The sequence below is a fragment of the Falco punctatus genome (assembly GCF_963210335.1).
Source record: "Falco punctatus genome assembly, chromosome: 2".
NCBI classification, from domain to species: domain Eukaryota; kingdom Metazoa; phylum Chordata; class Aves; order Falconiformes; family Falconidae; genus Falco; species Falco punctatus.
The window spans coordinates 74,998,238-75,020,967 of record NC_137581.1 but is presented as its reverse complement, the minus strand read 5'-3'; the positions used below and the strand labels follow the sequence as shown (position 1 = coordinate 75,020,967).

At 43.3% G+C, this 22,730-nt stretch overlaps 2 protein-coding genes across 3 annotated transcripts in view; both read left to right on the top strand.

The window, feature by feature from the left end:
* Positions 1–819: 819 nt before the first annotated feature.
* Positions 820–13,616, top strand: EPCIP (exosomal polycystin 1 interacting protein). The gene has a single exon (XM_080376066.1). The coding sequence runs from the start codon at positions 8,559–8,561 to the stop codon at positions 9,231–9,233; it is 675 nt and encodes a 224-aa protein (XP_080232192.1). The 5' UTR covers positions 820–8,558; the 3' UTR covers positions 9,234–13,616.
* Positions 13,617–14,021: 405 nt separating this feature from the next.
* PAXBP1 (PAX3 and PAX7 binding protein 1) overlaps positions 14,022–22,730 on the top strand; it is a 29,270-nt gene continuing 20,561 nt past the window's right edge. Inside the window, exons 1-7 of one of the 2 annotated variants that reach the window (XM_080374710.1) lie at positions 14,022–14,580; positions 16,220–16,348; positions 18,013–18,189; positions 19,531–19,626; positions 20,374–20,477; positions 21,257–21,477; positions 22,430–22,619. In XM_080374710.1, coding sequence (XP_080230836.1) covers positions 14,124–14,580; positions 16,220–16,348; positions 18,013–18,189; positions 19,531–19,626; positions 20,374–20,477; positions 21,257–21,477; positions 22,430–22,619 — 1,374 coding nt within the window. In that variant the 5' untranslated portion in view covers positions 14,022–14,123. Of the gene's footprint in view, positions 14,581–16,219; positions 16,349–18,012; positions 18,190–19,530; positions 19,753–20,373; positions 20,478–21,256; positions 21,478–22,429; positions 22,620–22,730 lie in introns of both variants that reach the window. The other variant, XM_080374709.1, reaches the window with a different exon arrangement.

Below are 22,730 nucleotides of genomic sequence, written 5' to 3'. Positions count from 1 at the left end.
GCAAAATACCTCCCTCTCTGCCATCACCCCACTTAGGGAACTCCTAAAACTCCCACAGAGTAGAATGGTCATATCCAGCATTTTGCTTCCCTCAAGGCTTGAGCCTCTCTAGGGCTTTCTGGTCAGATAATGTAGCTACTCTGCAGTGAAGACTCAAACTAGACTTATAAAGTGACTGACTCTTTGCATTTTATATAACCCTTTACGTTTTCCTGTAATACTGTATTTTAACACTTGTTTAGTTCAGTGGATGTTAAAAACTAACCTCACCCTTTGTCATGTGCATACCTCTCTGCAAACCAGAGATACCACTACTTTTAGTTACAATTTAACAATAAAAGTTTTTTTCCAGAAGATCCCATAGGATTTCAAGCAAATTGTTAGCATTATCTCTGAGGGGGTGGGGGGAGGAGGGAGAGGGAAGAAGAGTTCCATTTACTCTTTCAAATGCCAAAGAAATTGCTCTTCAAAAGCTTCCAGTTAGTCAGGATGCGAACACAGCACAGCCACCCAACAGTAGCCCTGTGGAGTCCTTAAAAACCCCTTTTTCAACAAACATTTTACAGGTTAGACCAGTATTAAATATCACCAAAAGAGTACACAGAGGAGTACGCAAGCCTGGTGCGTGTTTTGTGCCTTCGCATAAGGGGAGCTTGTCTGCGCTCCTCTTCCCCTGCCTCCCTTTTGAGGTTTCTGCATGGCTGGTGAGTAATGCTTCGGCCCGGTGAGATCAGCCCAGCTGCTGCACCTACCACCTGGCTGCCACCTTCGCTCCGAAAAGCGATGTATTTTCTTACACTTCCCTCCCATACCTGCATGCAAACAGGAAAAGAAAGAGGCAATCTTTGTAGTTCTTCTAAATGCTTTTGGCATTGTCCAGCCTTTCATGCTATTTTGATCTAAATTGGGTGGGTTTGGTATTCATCCTGTGTACATTACTCAAGCTGCACAAGATTATATGGATTTAAGCTCCTCTTTGCTTAATACAGCACTTTCACATAGGCACATGTTAACACAAGTGATCAATGAGGGGTTTTAATTAGGTTTTTTTCTGAATAGAGAATGGAAGAAAGCACCCTGTGAAGAAATTAATTGTATAGGCTTGAGACTTCCATTGAATAGGATTAACTTTCCTTGAGACAGTAGCATTCTCACACAACAGCCAAAGGCTTTTTATTGCTTTTTTGCAGTTTCCTTAATACACAGATCTGCAATTAGCAAAAAAAAAAAAAAAAAAAAAAAAAAAAAAAATTAGTGGAATGATCAAAGCAAATTCAGAAACCTTAAATTACACTATTACTAAATAAGCATTGAAAATCTCCTTTAGGTATCAAAACCTGCAAAGAAAAAGGAGTGGGGATGGAATCTTGTGCTAGAAAACTTTTGGGGTAACATGTAATACATCAGGGGTTTCAATGTTGGAAAGAGCATATACATCTAACAGCATGCATGGCTGAAGCAGTCAAACAGGAATAATTTTCTGCTGGTATCTGTGTCTAGTCTGATTTTCACTGGAAAGGCCCCCCACTGAGGACAAAAATGAACAAATGATTTGCTAGATTTAGATCACTCAAAATTGTTTCTTAAGAAGCAGATTGTTGCTACTGTAAGCAAGTAAAATTTCCCTAAAATGATTAGGATTTTTGCTTGCTGCTAAGCAGCAAATGCAGCTTCTCCCCTCCCTACCACACAGATCCCAGCTCCAAAGCAGTGGCTGCTGTACCCCTCCCCAGACCAGCACTGCAGGCTGGAGGGACCCCGAGACAGCTGCTGGCATCTAGTTTTTCTCCAGTTTTTCAGTGGAAGGAAGAACTAGTTGCTGAACAAATATTGGATTGTATATAAACCACACAAATCAGGAGCCAAAGCAGAAGCAGAATGAGCGGCTCTCCTAGAGAAATGTTGTTCCTTTTCTTTTACTTTCTGTCAAGACATGCTTGTGAAGTTAGCAAAAAAACCTGCCCCAGGTCCTCAGTTTTGTGCTCTTTCTGTATGTTCTGCCCTATTAAAATGCTTGCTGATTTGCTGAGGAAGGCTTCTTCCTCCTTTCTTCTTCTTCATTCCCCCATCCCATCTCTGGGCTGCACTTGCCTCTCCTCCACCCAGCCCCTTATCACCACCTTTCCCCCTTCTTCTCTCTACAGCTGCCTCCTTCGCCCACAACTACCTCCTCCTTCCACCATACAGGCTGCTGTGGTTTCCTCCTTATCTACCTGCGCTTGCTGAGCCTGCGCCCTAGGGTTTAGGTACTGTGTTCAGGTACTCCTAGACATGCTTTACTATAGATCTATGTAGTTGTTACAGAGTTGCTCTTGGCACTTAGAGCTGACCTTTCCTTCCTGCTCTCCAAGTATTCAGCTAAACAGATCTGGTGATAACAAAGAGTCCTCCATCTTGGGTTGATGCAAGAGCTTCCCCTCAATGTCAAGGAAGAATTTTCTAAAGGTGTCTACAAGGAAAACTGGATGGTAGCTTTGGACTTCAGGGAGCTTAAATGCCAGATGAAAATCAAGAAGATGACAGCAGTCACCAAAGCCTTCTTCATGATTAACATCTTCAGGCCAATTAAGAATCTCTTGATCTTGAACATATCCCACTTCCACCTCCCCATTTCCCAGAAAGCTCTTGCAGTGGCAGAGTTTCTATCAATATTTGTCCTGTAATCGCTGAATCTTTGCTTTCTGATACCTGAACTGACATGCCTCTTCAATTAATAGAAAATAAAATCCACACCTCAAAACCCTTCTGAGGTGTTTTAATGCTGTAATTGGCAGGTAACCACTGGGGAAACACTGTCAGCTGTTTGGAGGAGAACTGGATCAACCATCAGTGTTTCCCATGGGGTTAGTGGTACTCCACCACCGCTCAGCAAAGTTGGGTCACTGCTTACCCAGACTTAATAAAAGATCTCTGCAGCAATACAGTCTAATTTCTATTCAAGGCACTGAGTTATTCTCATACACTGATTTAATGTTTCACTTCGTTCTCAAACACTAAATGCTTACCACATGGTGACTCAGGGCAGCAAGGTGGTGGTGGTGGGATATGACTCAGCAGCTATCTATCTACTAGTTTTACTTGTTTCTCGTCTTTTCTACTTCTAATTGTTTTTCCAAAACTGGACTATGTGAAGATGGAAAGGGAAGGCAAGTAGGCTTTACTTCCAATTTACCTATGCAGGGGGTGCATTTGTTGATGGTTGCAGCTCTAACAAAAACTGACCAGTAACTGATAAAAGGAAATGTTGCAATCACGGTGCATAATTTCAAAACACTGTGTAATTGTTAGCTGACTGTGTGAGACCAATTTAGAAAAAGTATCTGCAGCTGCGTGAAGGGCATGTTATTATATCCCACCTATGCCTCATTTGAGACATGGTTGTTTGGGATGTTAGAAATAATACCACCATGAAGAAATCATGTTGTTAGAATAAACCACCATCTGTTTGTACAAATTATTGCTTTGCTGCATTGGACAAAGAAATGAACCCAAAGTGGTATAACTTCTGCTAGGGGTCACCTTGCAGCCTGGTAGAGCTCTAGATTCTTTTACTTGAAAGTTCAAAGTAAACCTCCAGGAATAGCACAAGACTCCTATAGTGTATACCTGGTTTAGGCTACAGAGCCATTCTGTATTTTAATCAAAATGTATTTATCAATCAGTTCACTGCAACTGGTTAATAAACAAGTTCAATTACTTCTGGTATGAAAATATGTTACCATTTTTATTACTCCAGCCATTTTCAGGGACTAATGAACATAGGGTACAAGGCTGGACAAAAAAGATTGTATAAAAAAAATAGCTGATTGAACAATTATATGGAAATAAAATGCAGACCAGCCCCTTCCTAGCTTGAGCTTCTGTAGATAAAGGAGTTATTCTTTGCATCAGAATAGATACATAAAAGCAAGTAGGTTACCCATCTGTGAGGGAAGAGCATTCAGATAATTTACCAAGTTCAGATCTGACATACCACTCACATTTCTTGAGTTCAGCAATCTTATAGTATGAACTGGAAAGCTGAAAAATGCTTATATGATTTTTACAGGACTGCTATGCCTGCTATGCTATGCAAGGAAATGTTAAATGGCTTATGGAAACAAGTTGTAAAATCCACTGTCAGGCAGATGAATCTTTAAATAGCTACAGATTTTAGAAGTTTTAAGCCATAAGATGTTTTATTCATAACTGTATGATAACCCTCCTTTTGCCAAAGTTGGTAGTGTAGTTGAAAAGACATAGACTAGGTCTGTTGAGCTGTTTTAGAACCGGAATGCTGTCTCTTAGCCATAATCAAGGAAGAAGGCTGCAGAACTAGTTCAAGACATGCATGTTAAATGCATATGATGAGACTTGCTTAGTATCTAAATATGTACTGGTGATATTGGAAGTCTAGCTAAACTTAATTTGAAAATTAGGGAAGAGAAGAAGGCATATCCACCAATTTTCCCTAGAAAATTGTACAGAAATTCTTGATATTTAGCATGATCTGTTGCACTCTTTGGGTTTCTACAATTTATATATTAAAATATTTCAGTGAACTCAGTAGATAATCATCTGTATTAAGGGGAGTGGGTAATGCTCAGAGACAGCATGGTGGAAAGATTTATCCCACATCCCAAATTCTCCAGTTTTCTGACGACGCTCCATTGTTTTTTGCAAATTTGGAGATGATGGAGAATGCAGACCCACAACAGGCAAGAGAATCATCTCAAATTTTCTTTCAGCTTAATGGCAGTATTACAACAAAAGGCCTTTGTGCATCTCCAAGAGCCCTACTGAAAGCAACTTTGCATTACATGCAATCCAAAATATAAGGAATCTCTTCAAAGGAGGAAGATTTTTAAAAATAACTGAAAAAAAGTTAGCTTTTGCAACTTCAAAAGTACTTCCTGAAAGACAAAGTGTTTATTCCTTGTGTAGCTCACCATGACATCAACACACCAATTAAAAAACCCAAACATTAATAGTTCTATGTTTCAGTCCTTTCCATGATTAAACTCGGATCACCTCATTTTGCTTCATAACAACAAGACGTCACCCTGCAGGTGCATACATTCAGGCCCTGGTTTTCAGACCCATGTTCTTCTTTGATCCTCTTTATTTTCCCCACATTTTCTACCCTGGCAAAGTCCTGCCCCTGAGCTGCCATGTCTGCGACTTTTGCTTCACATTCTTATCTTCCTTACTGAAACTCAGACTCTTCTGAGCCACCTGTAGAGAGGACAAGCTAAAGACCTGTCCCCAGACTTTTAGTGAAGAGAACCTCTTGCTAAGTTGTGACACCCTTCCTTCTAACAGTGCCTTGACAGCAGTAATAACTCAAAAAAGATTCAACTCAGAGTCATCAAGCTACAGTTAAGTTTTATGTATACTTTAACTTGCCTCTTCCTTGCAAGGCAGCTCCCCCCACCCCTAAAAATTAAAGCCAACCTTTTTCCAAGCCTTAACCAGTGCAGCCAGCAAAGTAGTTTGATTAAGAGCTACGTAATGCACATTCTTCTGTAGATAACTGATAGCTTAAGTAAAGGTGCATTGCAGGTGACTTTGACACTTTACACAATCTGCCACATATACTTCACTGCTTGCATATCATTCAACAGAGCCACACAGAAACTAAATAATGAAAACTGAAGTGATGGGAATGTTTCTTCATTGCAGGGAGCAGAAGAGGATAGCAAGTATTTTTGGAGATAACACTTGCTGGAATGTCAAGATTTAGAACCTGTTTGGATCTTGACAAACGGAGCCCAAATGCTATCAGCTAAGCTAAACTTGAAAGAGAATTTTCTTTGGTTGACTGCAGGAAAGTAGAGAACTAAAGGTTCTCTGCTCTTCAGGTACCGAAAAAAATACAAAAATGTATCAAAAGTTAAAACTAATCAGGATGCATCAAAGTATTTTATTCTAATGTTTTATGATTAAGTCCTCACATTATGTGGAAAAAGCAGTATCACCCCTTTTGAAGCAGGTGGGAGTTTGAAATGCAGCACTGCTTAGACTTCAATTAAAATCTTTTTTACTTAGTTCAAACTCATATCTATGTCTAGGAATTATTCTTGAAAATATTATCCCCAAAACAGATAAATCCAAGTAATTTCATTGAGCTGTGAAACAGCGGTAACATTACAGATTTCTGTTCTATCACAAGTTAGTCATGGTTAAGGGCTGAAAAAATAAGCATAGTGTGGAGATTTAGTAATAAGTTTTTCACTGTGATGCATGATTAGATGCTTAGATACTGGAGATCAAATTAATCTAGCAGTAATTATAACAGCTACAGCTTGGATGGGTCTGACCTTTGAGGTTAAACATTAGCTAACAGTTGGACTGGTATTTCTGGTATGTTCCACAACACAGATTAAAGATTTTATTTAAGCACTGAAATAACTGTATCCTTCATTTAAGAGAACAACATGCTAAATACAGGGAGTACATACAGAATTAAATCACGTTTGAGTCAGTTTGCATACATTTACACTATATAGGTCTTATATAGGAATGGCCATAATCTGTCAGACCAAAGATCCATCTAGTCAAGCAGCCATCTCCATGTGCAGCTGTAAGAAGGTGCATAGAGGAGATGTCAAGTAGGTGGACAAGAGGACAAGAACAGGTGATACTTACTGCTATAGCTTTCTTTGCCTCCAAGTACTTTCAGCACAGGGCCTTCTGTAGCCAGGTGTAGTGCCTGTGTGCATGATAACCACAATGGACTTCTCTTTGTGGAGCTTACCCAGTCCTGCCTTGACTTTGTGAAAACTTTTCACATCCCTAACATGCTTTGCTAAGGATCAGCAAGTCAGCTGTGACCCTGCTGGTTTTATTTGAAATGTCTTGATCTTGTTCTTGGAAGAAGCAGTGAAAAACTGATCTTTACCCACCATCTCCATGTTGCTTGTGCTGTTATAGGTCTCAACCACAACCTCTTTTCCCACCTAGAGTCCTACCTTACCCAGTCCCACCTTACTTAAAGGGAAACCCTTCCATATCTCATCACTCTTGTTGCTCTCCTCTGAACTCTAGTCCTGTGGTATCCTTTCTGAAATGGTGGGATCTGAACTGCACACAACAGGCAAGTGTCAGCAAGCAACTGATTTATGCAGTAGCTCAACAGCACTGCGTCTTCTTCTCCCATCGTTTTTCTACTACATCTTAACAATTTAATTACTTTTTGACTGCTGTTATGCAACGGACAGATGTTTTCATGCAACTGTCTATCAAAAGCTAAAGATCTCATTCCTTGAAGCTTAAACCAGAAGATTCCACTGTCTAATGATGGAAGACTGAATAACAGACAAAACCAATTTGCGTTTTTATTATAAATATTATTTTCCTGTTTACCTGGAATGTTTCTCCACAACTGCAGGTGTATTGCCATGTTTTCTGAGGTGCTGGAGACATGCATTCTGGACATGGATCAATCTTTTCACACGCTAAGGACCAAATTCTGCCCAGTGCATGCCCTACTACTGCCTTCACTAGGACCTGCCACCTCTGGTCAAAGTTTGGCTCTAATGCCTCTTGGTGCTTCAAAACAATTAGTCAAATCAGACAGACTTTTCAGCATCTTATAATCTGCATTGAGAAATTACATTCTGCATTGTTGCTTATAGCACCATCTAATAATGCACCAGGAGAACCCTGATGCTCCTGGTAAGATCCGATCCTGCTCTGAAAACCGAAGGGCTGATAGCTGAGAATCCAAGAGTCCCCACCAAATATGCTCCCAAACCACCTGAGCTGGAGCATGGCTGGGGTGGAAATTTGCTCCACTGTCATAAGCATGCATGGAGATACCAGGGTAAATGAAGGGGGGCAGAGCAACCAACAAAGCCAGGGTCTATCCTATACTAGTTGTTGTGCAGAGACAGTGAGAGATGGTCCTTGGTCCCCAAAACTATAAGCTAAGGCTGGAGCAGGCATAGCTTCATATGGATCAAAAGCAGGTTTTATTGGCATATCACACAGTTCAGAAGGATACGTGCTACATCTAGCACTGCTTCTGCCCTTAACCACCCTTTCTTTCTTTCCCTTTGTCCAGTATATCTCTCACACGGTTCAAAAGCAAGGTTATCACAATCCTTCCTTACAGACTGCCTCACTTGGTGAAATGGAGAACAGGGTCATTTGTCACCCCTGTCTCTTGAGAAGTGGACAAAGAGACAGCAGAAAGGAGAAATGAGCAGGAGGAGCCCTGCCCTTACCTTCACACTGGGCAGGCTGCCTGGATAGGGAAGAGGGTGTCCAAGCTGTCCCATAGGCAGATGAAATCATTTAGAGGAAAAGAGGGGTGAAAGAAGAATCCTAAACATGAGTCAAAATTCATTTTTCTGAATCAGTGTAGCTGTGCTTCCCCTCTATGTAGGGCAACCAGCAAAACTGCAGTGTGGTTCTGAATAGATGAGACAGATAATGAGTGGGAAAAGCACAGTAATATTAACTGTTGACTGGTCTTCAGTAAAATAAAGAATTTTTTTTTCCTCGGTAGGTAAAGCCAAGTGATATAATTCACTGACTAAAAGGAGGAGACACTTGGCAGCTTGGCACCAGTACTAATGAAGCCAGTAGCCTTCTCCGCTTTCTCCTTTTGGCTGGCTCTCATTTTGGCTGGTTTCCTCGGCATACACATCACTGGCAGTTTTGTGAGAAGTCAGAAGAACCATACGCTAATTTTCACCAAGGAAAACACAATTCGCAACTGCAGCTGCTCAGCAGATATCCGTGATTGTGATTACTGCTTGGCAAACTTGATGTGCAATTGCAAAACAGTGCTGCTTTCTACCATGGAAAAAACGACCTACAATAGCCACCTGACCATTTGGTTCACAGACACCTCTGTGCTGGAGATGCTCCTCAACTTCACAAGGGTGTGGGATTTGAAGCTGTCCTTCTGTGGCACCACTCCTCTCCCAGCAGAATACTTGGCCATCTGGGGACTTCGAAAGCTCCGGGTAAACAAAATCAAGGGGCGATTTCCAGAGCAGAGTGTAACCATCTACAGCAGCAGCAATAACGAAAAAGAAAACTCACTTGTGGTGCACAGCAAAGACAGGCAAATGCTTGTATATATTTCTTTTCTGGATACCTCACTGTTCAATGGATATTCTTTGCTGAAGTCATACAGCGTGGAAAATATCTCTAGTATCACAGAGCACTTTCCCAGCCTGCTGTATTCTGATGTTTTCTCAATCTCAGGTAACAACAGCTATGTTGTAACATTTATTTACTGAGTTACTTAACACATTCAGTAGTCAGAGGCATGGCAAACTGCTAAGAGAGAGATGGGACTTCTTTAAGTCTGTCTGGTTTGGCCAGGAGGAGCTGTTACAGTATGGGCAGTTCTGACTGTGATAGCACTCTACAGGGAGGTGTTTAAAGTAAGACAGGCTCATCAGACTACTTCAGTAAATGCTTTCTTAAAAAAACAAAGAAAATGCGAAACAACTGTTTTTGAAAGCCTCAGTACAAATTCTTCTTCTATATTGTAAGCTAAGAATATAAATCTGCAGATAAATTGTGTTTTAAGGCTGTGCCTCAGACAGAAAAAGACATAATCATCTACCTCCAGTTGTAGAAGAACCTGAGCCTCCTGGAGAATCAGTCGGGTTAGATGGCAGCTCAGGAGGTCTCCAGTCCAACCCCCTGCCCCAAGCAGGGCCACCTCTGGGATCAGACCAGGCAGCTCAGGGTTTTCTACAGTTGGTCCCCAAACCCCTCAAGGACAGAGCGTGCACAATCTCACTGGACAACCTGTGCCACTGCCTGCCCGTCCTCAGGGGGAAAACTTTTTTCCAACCATTAACCCCAGCTTTCCCTTCTCCAGGCTAAGCAAGCCGTTCCCTCACACTTTTCTCAGACACATGCGCCAGACCCTGACCATCTTGGTGGCTCTCCACTGGACTACTTCAGTTGATCCATATCCTTCTTGCACTGGGGGCCCAAACCTGCATGCAGTATTCCGTATGCAGTCACTTAGTAAGTGCCGGACAAGGGGAATAATCCCTTCCCTCCATCTACTGGCTGTGCCCAGTAGATACAGCCCACTGCTGTCAGGTTCAAGGGCTGCAAGTGATTGCAGTCACTCAGACTGGGAGTGCCGAGTTGTCCTTGCCCTCTGGTACTCCGTCAGAGCTGGGAACCCCCTGCCCGGGCTGGGTGACACAGGCTCTTACAAAAGCAGGGATGGGCTACACAAGCAGCCTCCCACCTCAGCGCACAACCAAAGGTGTGTTTGAGGGATGACCAGGAAGCTGTGCTCTGACAAGCCATGGCACACACCATGGGAAAGCATTGGGCAAGAGGCCACCTAACAAGTGAGACAGCATGCTCACAAGGGTGTTTTTCCCAGGGAAAGGTCTGTCTCTTGCACATCAGGTGTGCCAATTCCTGCAGTTTCCCCAAATGCAGGGAACTTGACTTCAACTTTTTTGATAATGGCAAGCTCTGCTCATGTTCTCCTCTATAAGAAAGGAGAAAGGTCCCATCCAACGACTGTCATGTGATAAGGGAGGTGAGACTTCTGGCAGACACGTAGCAAATAATTTTCAGATGTATTGCAGGAGGAAGATTGCCATCCCTTGAAAAACATACATCAAGACTATTTATATAGCCTGAAGTCAGCTCCTTGCCCATGTCTGTAGGATTTGCATTCTATGAGTTATGATTAAGGCCAGGATCCATCCATATAGTACAATAAAGGCTTTGGAATAGCAAGTCCTAACAGTCTTGCATTGACAGCAAAGGATTGCATGAAACCGGGATAAAATATGTGTGCTGAGGGGAAAGGCTGTCAAGATTCTGTGGAACCAATGAATTTGCTTCAATAACTTCAAATAAAGACTTTTTCTATAACTGTAATCAATGATGGAGCCATTTTCCTAGGAAGCAAAACTTGATTCTTCCGAATACTTACATACATGCACACTTTCCATTACTGTGAGCTTTCCCAATGACATGAACAACACGGTAACTATTGAATTAATGGGGTCTATTTGCAATTGCAAATTAACAGATTTAAGCACACAGGTGTTTGAAGGCTCAACCGGAGAACTATTAAATCATTACTATAAAACATTAAAAATGTTGTGAAGACAACACCTTTGTCAGCACCTTGGCAACAAACCATGAGCCTTCTCCCCAAATCACAAATACTTCTAGTTGTTGGAAGAAGGGTTCGCCGGAGTCAAGAAGACGCTCAATATGAGTTACGCATCTTGCTCTACTTTATTAGTTTCTAACACTACTTATATAGAACCAATACACATGCATATTCGTAAAGCAGAAATATAACTGGTTAGTAGTCTCTAAACACGTGCGGTTCTCACACCCCTAATTATCATGACTAAAATAAGCATTCTATCCATGTAGCTAATTGTGTTGCTGTGCTTCAGCCTTGTAGTTTGTTACTCCCTATTTTCCCATACCGGTCCCTATCTTTCTTGGCCCTGCACCAGCTTTCCCAGCAGCTCAATCTTGTTACAGCCACGGCCTGCTGGCACAACATAATTACTTGGTCTCAGGATGCAAGAATAGCTCAAGGCCACCTTTCTTGTTAACTCCATCACAGCAACTTCAGTACAATTCTGATTACAGACCTATTCTAATACCAGGCCTGGATTGCGCAGATCTTCAGAGATTCTAAGGCCATGCTTCTGCAGCCATTCTTCTACATCTAGTGATACCTCTCATGATTGTATCACAGGTTACAAAACACTTAGGCACTGGAGCTGGGTTGGCAGAGGCTGGGGGTGCAGGGGTGCAGGGTGGTGTTCTGAGCACATTACATGTCTGGTATGTATTACAGACAGGCAAATAATTCATATTGTCTGCCCAGGAATCCCATGCTCCAACTGTCTGTGCAGGAGCACTAACCTTGCCTTCACACACTGGCTAGTCACTAATCCTGCACAGGATAGTGTTGTTAAAAAGATTAATAAAATAGAGCTGGCACACACAAATATGTTGATTTCTAAATGTTACCAACTCTCTCTTTAAACTGGGAAAATGAAACCTAAATTATACTCGGTGAAATCACTAACCGAGCTTCTGCTGCCCTCTAGTAAAATACGTGCTGAATAACACAGTGCTTCCACATCGCCGTGACAGCAGTGGTTGGCCACTGTTACTGTTCAAAAGTCACACATGCAGCAGGAACTGAGAATGTACGTATTCTGGCCTGTTGGGAAGAAACCATGACATTAATAACTCCATGGGCTTTCTAACTGCAAATTACACTTTCAGTTACTTTTGCCACTGTATAAGGTTGACATAAGAGACTTTTTATCCCTGTGCCCAAATAACTCATGCAGAGATGTTACCGGAATCAGGAAAAAAGTCTTCCTCTCAAGTACATGTGCAGCAGAAATCCACAGCACCAACACTGCAGTGATCTATTCAACTCCCCTGCAGCAGACACAGAGAACCATAGATTCTCCCAATTTCAGTGTTATACTGCTTTGCCATATGAAAGTACCGCATTAGGAGCTTGCAGAGTTTCTTCAGAGCAATGTATACAAAACACAAATCACGTATGTTGTGAGTCTTTAGTTCTGTTGGTGCTGGTTTGGTTTTTTTTTTTGTCTGCATGTAAACTACACACAGTGGTACATCAAGCATCACTGCAGAAGTAAGTATGTGGTTTTGTGAATCTCCTTTAAATCCCAGCGCAAGATACTCACACTTGACCACACTCAACACCCTATGCTGTTTGATTATGTATTTATAGCAGTTAATATATATGGTAGTTTAATTCTCCGTGTATCAGGTTCAACCTGTATGTGTTCAGCAGTCTAGCCTTGATGCGTGATTATTGAATATGCCAATCAACAAACTGACAGGATTTTTTTGTATCAGAAAAAAACTGAGACAGGAGCTATAAATTTGCAGTTTTCCTTCCTACTAGTAATTCCAGTGCAACAACACAAAAGTAATGGGATGCTTTCTATGGGAGATCTTGCTGTGCAGCAGCAGGAGGCTGCAGAGTCCAGTCAGGCCTTTCATATCCTCTGGGGCAGACTCCCAAAGTCGCCTGGCCCTTCTGATACAGCAGGAAGGCTGAAAAGAGGTCTTACTCCTTAACACACTTGTATTTGGGGACACTGTCTTATAAAAAGTCAGCAATCTTTTGATACCTCCCAGCAAACTCGCGGTTTTTCCTTTAGTCAACATAGCGGCTAGAGGCTCGACTGACTTCTGAGGACGCCCCCAGGCTAGATGAAACCGAATCCCAGAAAACCCTCCACATGAAACATACCGCGAAGACCACCACAGGACTTCCCCACTCCACGCCAGAAGCCAAGATTGCTGCAGGCAGGGGAGCGGCTGTCCGGGCCTGGCTGCGCAGCGCAGAGGTGCCAGCCCCGGCTGAGGGACGGACCCCGGTCGCCGAGGAGATGAGGGGGCTGGGCGCGGCGTGGGCGCTCCCGCTCTCCCCGCAGGCCCGCTGCCAGCGGCGCCGGGGTGTTTGTGGAGCGGCGGCGGCTCTCCCCTCCCTCGCACACAGCCGTCCCCGGCCGCCCCGGCGGCTCTCCCCTCGCGCGCACACACACACACACAGACACACACACAGACACACACACACACACACAGACACACACACACACACAGACACACACACAGACACAGAGACACACACCCCCACACCCCCACACCCCCACCCACACCCACACACACCCCCACACACACACCCCCCCCCACACCCCTCGCGCCCCGGTGCACTGCCGCCGGGTGGCGCGCGGCTCCTCCCCCGGCCCAGCTCTCCGCTCGCGTGCTGCGCGGCCACGTGACGCGCAGCACTGGCTCGCGCTGCTCGCTCGACACAAGATGGCGGCAGCCGGGAAAGGAAGAGGGGGAGTGGCGGGAGGCGAGGCGGGCCGCTCTAGCATGGCCTCTCTACGCTCCCCGCCGCGCACGCGCTATCCTCCGTCCCCGCCACCTCTCTATGGTCGGGCGGCCGCTCGCCGTTGGCGGGCGCGCGGCGGCGGGCGGCGGGCGGTAGGGGGCGCTGTGGCCGCCGGCGCGGCGGTTATCATGCTCGGGGAGCCGGGCCTGGGCCGCGGCGCGGGGTGGCGGGAGCGGGCGGTCCCGGAGCGGCGCGGCGCGGGGGGTCGGTGTCCGGCGGGATGTTCCGCAAGGCGCGGAGGGTGAACGTGCGGAAGCGGAACGACTCGGAGGAGGAGGACGAGGAGCGCGACGAGGAGCCGCCTCAGGAGCCGGCGCCGGCGGCCGGGGCGGGGGGGGAAGGGCCCGGCGAGGCCGCCATGGCGCTGGCGGCGGGCCCCGGGCTCCTGCCGCTGCCCGCCGGCTGCGTGCCCCTCGCCCTGCCCGGCAGCCCCGCGGCCTTCGCCTGCGCCGCGAGCTACGGCGCGGCCCTCGGCTTGGGGCTGGGCTTGGTGGGGGGTGACAGGGCAGGCCTGGGGGCTCTGCCGGCGCCCGCTCTCCTGCCGCCCCCCCCGCCGCCGCCGCCGCAGCAGGGCAACGGGCTGCCGGGCGCCGGGCGCGCCAAGGAGAAGAAGCGGCCGCGGGAGAACAAAGAGGTGCCGCGGGCCAGCCTGCTCAGCTTCCAGGACGAGGAAGAGGGTGAGGCGGGGGGCTGCCCGCCCGCGGGCACCGGGCCGCGCCGCCTTCGGCTCGCTGCCTGCAGGGGTGGGCCGGGCCGCCTGCACCGGGCCTCCGCCCGTCGTCTGCGCGCCCCCCGTCCCCCGAGGGAGCCGGCACCTGTATTTATTTCGCTGGGCAGCCGGCTGGCCCCGTTGTGACACAGGGGTGACGAGGGGTCGTAGAGGAGGGGGAGAGCCCTGGGGGCGCGGTGCGGGGGGGCCAGGGAGTGCCCGGCCGGCAGCCGCCTTGGGCCCCGCTCCCTGTCCGGGCTCCTGCGGGGCCGGTGGGCTCCCAGCACCGGGGGGATGTCCCGCGGGTTTCATTCCGGCTTAGCGGGGTGGATTGCCTGTGCTTCTGTATGGCTGGTGCCTGACTTGCGCGCCTCGCAGCTGGGTGCCGTGCTGCTCCGGGCGCGGGGTGCAGCCTGGCCTGGCTTCGTGCGGCAGCGGGCGCTGGGCCCAGCGCCTCTGCAGCCCCTGCCGCCCCCCAGGACCAGCGCTGCGGGCCGAGGGGCGGCTTTGTGTCCGGTTTGTGCTCGGTGTGGCTGGTGTTCACAGGTCACGTCTGACTGCCTGTTGTCCACGTGAAGCCACTGGTGTTTTGTTGCAGAGTTGATTTGTCTAGCCGTCCGCAAGGTTTATTACATTAACCTTCACAAATAATGGAAAAAGTGGTTGAGGAGTTTCTGGACCTCAACTTTTTGGAAAAACAGAGTAGTTGTGTTTGTGCAGTGCTTCAGCTAGTAATTCTACTGGATTCCAGCAGGTACTGCGCTCGTTGGTTCATTCGCACTCAGACAATCTGGTTATGGCTAATAGCTACTATGTATTAAAATTGATCAAAACCACTCATACTCCAGAGGTAGTTGTGTCTGAGAAGTTCAGGGCGAATAAAATGAGAAGCTCATTTTTCTGATACTTTTTGTCAGTAGGGGAGTTAGTATGCATTTTGAATTTCCTTGGAAAGAATTCTCTTGTAATCACTAGAACTTGGATTCTGAGACTAGTGATTTGAAATCTTTGACAAAGATACTGGAAACATGGGATTGCGCTATAGACTTAAAACGCAAACACAGATTTCCTGCATGAAACTGATTTTGTCTGTCCTATTTAAGTCTGTAACTTATTGCATACTTTGTGGTAGGTTGTAGTGCTGCAGGCATTTGAACTGGTAGTATGACCAAACCCAGCCATTCCCTTACTCATTAATTGTGTGGCTATGAAAAGACTGTTGACCCAAAATGTTGGGGCTTTGTTTTCTTCCAAATTCATGGTCATAGTGAAGGATCAGCTTGTGTGAGTGTTCAAAAAAAAATACTGCAGTCAGATAAAAGCTGGCCACGTGTGTACGCTTTTGTGTAACTTCTGCCTTGCTTTTCTGTGACAGTGCTGTGGGTGGGATGCATACACTTCAAAATGACCACAGAAGGACAAGGTAGACATGAGTCCACATGAAAGGATATGGGACTGGTTTTGTTGCAACAGTGTAAATGTGAAGTCACAGTAAATTATGTTGGTAGTGGCATTTACTAAGTTCTATGTACAGTATTAAGAGATGTAATAGGTAAATGTACTTCTTGGCAGGTCTAATGTAATGTTTTCCAACTTCTCTTTTAAAGAAACTGAAGAAGTTTTTAAAGTGAAGAAATCAAGTTACAGCAAAAAGATTGTAAAACAATTGAAGAAAGAATACAAAGAAGATCTTGAAAAATCAAAAGTTAGAACAGAGGTCAATTCTCCAACAGATGGTAATTGCAAAACTAACAGTAACTTTTGTAATGGGAAAGATTAAGTATTGTAAATACAAATTACTTTTTTTTTCAAGATAAGTTATTAGTCTTCTGGAGGATTTAGCATTTAGAACTGAAGTATAGCATGCGTTAAATGTTTTCATTTGAACCTTATAAGCGCTGTTCTGAAGCTAGTAGAGAATTCTTTGATTCTCCCACATGTGGAAATGAATGTAGAAGCATGAAAATTCTCAGCTGTTTATGTAGTTGTCGGTAGACCTCAGTAGTTTCTGTATTTGGATTCCGTTTGTCAGACAAGTTCCTTCCTATTGAATTAGGAAGGAATAAAGTAAGTTTAGGACTCTGGTGCTTATCTGACAGGATGTCTCCTTGTAACACATTTTCTCTCAAAGGAAGATTTTGGGGTGAGCAGGGTGATGTTCTTTGTTATTAAGTAAATTATGCAACAGCTGCCTGTTTCAAGACTAGGTCTTTACAGTAGACATGGTGATTAAGATGACAGGATGAAAGTTGGAGCAGAAGGATATTTCAACAACGTACAGTCCTCTAGAGCTTGGAATAGAGCCTGTGATTTCAGTTTCATTGTACTTCTGCTGTTGCATTTTTTGGAAGCTCGTTGGTAAAGCATAATGATTCTTTTTCCAGTTAATTTTTTTTTGGTAGAGTAGTAACCTACAGTGCTGTGAGCACAACCTGAGAGGCTTATGATCTAAAGATTGCAATGGTGTAGCTGAAACATATGAGAGTTGAACATGGTCCCATGCAGAAAATTGCCCTTTAAGTTAATTAAATTAGTCTTTTAAACATCTTACAGATTTTTAAAAGGCTTTGTGTCTGTATCTTAAAAATGCACAAGTTTTTTCTTACTAGAATCTTTGTCGCCTATGCAGTGATGTGGGGCATGAGCAAAACCAGAAATGATCTTTTTTTTTGTTTGGCTAACGTTCAGGTGATCTGTGCAATCCTGAATCTTAATTCCTGCTTCTGTCACAAAGATCCTTAAGAAATTGCATTTTGCACATGGCTAGTGTGTGCTTATTTTCTATTTGTCTGTTTTGCAGTCTCTGTAGTTGGTTTGGTTGTGGTGCAAAGACCTCGTGGGTGCTACTGAGTCAGTACTCTGGATTCTGTAAACAAATGATAAAGTCTAAAGACTCAGATATGTGCAGCTTGAATTGGACAGCTGGATTTAACATGCATTTTTTTACATAATATTTGTACCTGCTGCCTGTATCTGTATGTTGCCCTACATTAGGTAGGTTGTACTCAGTTTGAGAGGAAAATGGAAGAATTCTTTTGGAGTGAGTGTTCTGGTGGAAGGATTTGATGTAACACAGACAATGCTTTCTAATTACATATGTAAAGGCTCCATGAAGGTTGGATGTATGATTTTAATTACTGAAATCTGACACTTTTTTTAATACTTTGCAATATCTAGAATGTTTAGTGGTTGTTGGGGTGTTTGCTTTGTCAAATTTGATTTTGAGAGGCTGTCAGTGACTTAATCACAATGAAGAAAGCCTATTCTACTAGATCTCAAGCAATAAAATTGTTTCATATTTTAATTTTATTTTTACTTCTGGTTGTTAGACCTTAAAAAAATACTTCAGAGTGATCTTTTTTTTAAAAAGAGTAAAATATGGGCTTTGTTGTCTTACCAGTCGAGCCACCACTAGAAAAGTCAGGACAGATTAAGGACATAGGTCAAGAAGATGGGACTGCAAACAGTGAGCATGGTGAAGAAGAAATGGAAGTTGAAAGTGAGAAGGAAGAAGAAAAACCAAAAGCTGGTGGGGCTTTTTCAAGTGCTCTGTCATCACTGAATGTTCTCCGCCCAGGTTGGTTTTTATAATGGATCTGATATGTTAACAAATGCTTTAGCCAGCATTTACAGCAGACTAATGTATTTGAGTGATTAGAAAATACTTTCCAGCAATATGTCCAGCATCGGAGCATCGAGAAACCGGTATTTTCCAAAGCTGTTCAATTTTGCAAGTCTTACGACAGAAAATGTTTTACTACAGAATGCTTCATCTTGATGTCAGAAGGAGGAATTTGTCTCTCAAAGTGGTGGCAAACTTTTAAGAAAATCTAGATTTGGAATAGGTGACTTAACATGAATTTTAAATGCTTTCAGGTAAAATTTGTCTTTAATTCGAATGTCTCTGTTACCTTGCAGACCTGTATCTCAGATGGTTTTGTATCTCATTTTGTCTCATGAGGTTCTGGTCAGTCCCTGAGGCCAAAGAAATCAGTCTGAGAAACTATTTTTGAAACTAGTTTGCGAAGTGTTAGCTCGCTCATGGTAACCTGCTCCCCAAATAGAAGATGGATGCCCTGGGTCCGCAGACGGCCATATTTCAAGGGAAAAAAATTTCCTAGTTGATTAACCAAATAATTTTTCCTTTTAAGGGGTAATTGCAAAGTGGTGCGATTGTACATTATTGCATCTCTAAAGATATTGCTGGCTTGAATAGAGTATGTCATGTCAAGTGTAAAGAGAATCTGAACTTTAACCTTCTGTGCATGTCTAATCAAAATAGTGGTAAAAATTATCCATGATTCAAAAAATTAATTTTGCAGGGATCATTCTTTATATGACTTACTAAGTTGCATTGGTTTTGTGCTGGGCATTTTAGATCTTTTTAATTAGGTCTGCTTTTCTTGTTTCGCCGTGACTGCACAGTCTTCTCATACTAGCTTTGTCTGGTTTGGTGTCCCCTTAATCTCTGAGCTGTCACCATCTGTTGAAATGGCCAATCTTTTTTGCTCCCCCAAAATAAGAAGAGCTGGGAGCAATGGCAGGACAGGAAGTGACAGAGTTAAGAGCCTTGGTTTTTTCCTTCCTTTGCGCTAGTCCTCTCTTGTAAATGGCGTCCTTTTCTTTATGAATATTTCCCATAGGAACATCATGTTTTTGCCCTTATGGCATGTGAGCTGCTGGAAACAGAGCCAGACATTTTGGGAAGATCCCAGCTTTGAGGATTTCTGGTTAGAAAGTCTGCACAGGCAGCTTATGAGTTGCTTGCAAACATTTCTGTGAGTGTGGATTTTTTTCCCTCTCACATCTTTCTCAGTTTGCCACGCTACCAAATCATCTTTGCAGAGATGAGTAAATAGAAGTCATAATACCTGTTTTGTTATAGTGGTTGTTTAATGGTGCAAACATCTATCTCTAGGAGAAATTCCAGATGCTGCTTTCATTCATGCCGCTAGGAAAAAGCGTCAAATGGCTCGTGAACTTGGAGACTTTACCCCCGTTGACAGTGAACCAGGTAAAAGCCGCCTTGTTCGAGAAGATGAAAATGATGCCAGTGATGATGAAGATGATGACGAGAAGAGGAGGATAGTTTTTACAGTGAAGGAAAAATCCCAAAGGCAAAAGATTGCTGAGGAAATAGGTAAAACCTTTTTAGGACAGCTGATAAACATTCACATTGTTTTCACTGCAAGCACTCTCATTCAACATTTTTAAACAACGTGTTTTTCAAACAGGCATATATCTGGAGTTTTGTTCCTTTTCTCAGGAAAAATGCTGCATAATGGAACCTGCGTATAAAATTTTGAGCACAAACTATATTCTTGTGTTTAGAAGCACACAACTCTACTGAATCTGGTAGAAACTTACACTAAGGATCAATTAGTATTGTTCTAGTACTTGTTTTTTAGGAAGTATATCGTTGTGAAAAGGAAAACATTAGTTCTTTGGTACAGCATTCTTGCTGGTGAGCAGGTAAAATAAATGTTGGAAAAGGAGAATTAGTAAGGTATTAATTAGTAAGATTTTAACATTAGAGGGTTTTACCAGCAGTTAATTGCAGATTTATCCATTGGATTTTAAGTGGAACATCTGTGAGAATGATTCAGAGGCTAGCATCCTTCGTTCCTTGTGAAGAGGAAAGGAGGATGCACTGAGGTGTTCCCACTGAAGCATATTCTCTCATGTTTTTGAACTCGTGGCCCTTACTATGAATACGTTATCTTCTCCTTTTTGTTACCTGTTTGTTTTAACTTGTATTAAGGTATTGAGGGAAGTGATGATGAAGCGCTGGTGGCAGGGGAGCAAGATGAAGAACTCAGTAGATGGGAGCAAGAACAGATACGGAAAGGAATCAACATACCTCAGGCATGTATTTAGTTGTGAACGCTTTTTGGTGTGTTTCTGCATGTATTATCTAAATCCATTATGAACATGAGTAGTTTACAGAAGGCTGTTTCATCTGAGAAGTTCAGTGTGTAACTTCTGACCTCCTATTTTTCTTCAAAGGATGTAAGATTTTAAGTATCTGGGGGTATCTGTTTCATTAGTGTCTCTGTTCTGGGTAGATACTGATAGCAGTGCTGTTAACCAGCATTTATTTGCACCCTAAAACAGCTAGAATAATGCCACCTCAGAGAGACCTCTGTTCTTGTTTATCATTGGGACTGTAGAGTCTATGTAAACAGTACATGTTTCTTCGTTGTTTCTGTATCTTGTGTTGCAGCATAGACTTGGAATTTGTAGCAGGTTGTACCATGTGTTTTTTGTGCATTTATAGTGAAGTTGCCACTCAGTTGAAGAGGATAGTTGGTGGTTGATTTGTTAAAGAATATTTCAGCAAAATCACAACCAAAAAACACTGGCTCTAAGAACCTATGTCATCCTATTAAAAATAGTCTTAGCAAAATTTAGTATAGTCCCAAGTATAAATATTTATAATGATACTAAGAATCTGTCCATTTAAGAAGATGCTTCTAAGGGAATTTTTCTTCCACATGTTGGAAGTTCTGCACTTAAATCCACTTGATACACATTTTCTAAATGTACCTGCCAACCTTTTTCACTTTATAACATTTGAGATGTGAAAGAAAGTTTCTCTTTTCTTTGAAGTCTAATATGCTAACGCTTGTTTCCTCTTTCATTAGGTTCAACCAAGTCAACCTGCTGAAGTGAATAATCTGTACTACCAGAACACTTACCAGACACTGTCTTATGGTTCATCATACGGCATTCCATACACTTATGCTGCATATGGATCATCGGAAAACAAGTCTCAAAAAACAGATAATACAGTTCCTTTCAAAACTCCCAGTAATGAGATGACTCCTGTTACTATTGATTTGGTAAAGAAACAGCTTAAAGACAGGTAGGACAGACCATCTTTTTAGACTTAAAGACCTGTCCCCTAGCTTTCTGTTCCTCAGGTGTCTTTTAGTCTCGGTGAGCAAACAAGAGTTTCATCGCTGGAAAAGTACTGACTGGCACATCCATTAAAAAAAAATAAATGTCAAAACAAAAGTGAAGATGACATTGACACTTGGTTCGAAAGTCTCCTTGGATTGCTTCTCTGGAAGTGAAGCTTTAAATATGAGGCCATTGATCTTGTTGAAGACAGGTCTGAGTTGCATCTTCTGGACACTGCACAGTCTTATAGTCAAGAATTGAAAGGCCAGTGAGGTGTTTAGCTTGTCAAGTTGCATTCTTTTAAACTGTGGATCAGATATTTCCCCTTCAGTAGATAACGAATTTAAAATTTAGTGTATATAGTGGTTTTTTGGTTTAAACGCTGTAATCTGCTTGTCAGGTACACAAAAGGTCCTACTGAATGAACAACCCAATTGCAGTGAGAAATCATTTATAATGAACAATTTGCACTTTACATGTCTTCAAAATTGGTTTGTATGCCATGTCCTTTGTAGTGTCACAGTCTTTGACAGTGAATTAAGTTAGTAGAGGAGTAAGACTGCTTTGTATAAGCTGTAGTTCTGGCCCCCCACACCCCTGACTCCCCCACCAAACCTTTCCTTCCAGTTTTACTTGAGAGCCAGCCTTGCACTATTCTAAGTGCAATCAACTCCTGTAAAAGTTTGTGGGAGTGGGCAGTGCAATGCACTCGGAATAGTCTAGCAAATTAATTTAAACCATTACCCTTTCTGTTTATGTAGAGAGAGGAGAAAGTGACAAAGTAAAGTTAGAGAATGTCTTTTCAGTATTTCCCATATATAGACTTGGTACTTGCACTGTCTGTTTAATATCTCAACGGTCTGAAATATACAGACTTCTGGATGTAAATTTCCTATTTATCCATTGCCCTTCAGGTTGGACTCTATGAAAGAATTGCACAAAGCTAATCGGCAGCAATATGAGAAACATCAGCAAAGCCGAGAGGACTCTACCAAGGCAATTGAAAGATTAGAAGGGTCTTCTGGGGGTATTGGTGAACAGTATAAGTTTTTGCAAGAAATGCGAGGGTATGTCCAAGACTTGCTTGAGTGTTTCAGTGAAAAGGTAAGGATGCAAAAACATTCATCTTTTTAACAAAAAAAAAAAAAAAAATAGGGACTCTTAGTACATGCCAAACACCACATCTCCCTCTGTTCTTGAAAAAAGTCCCCTGAG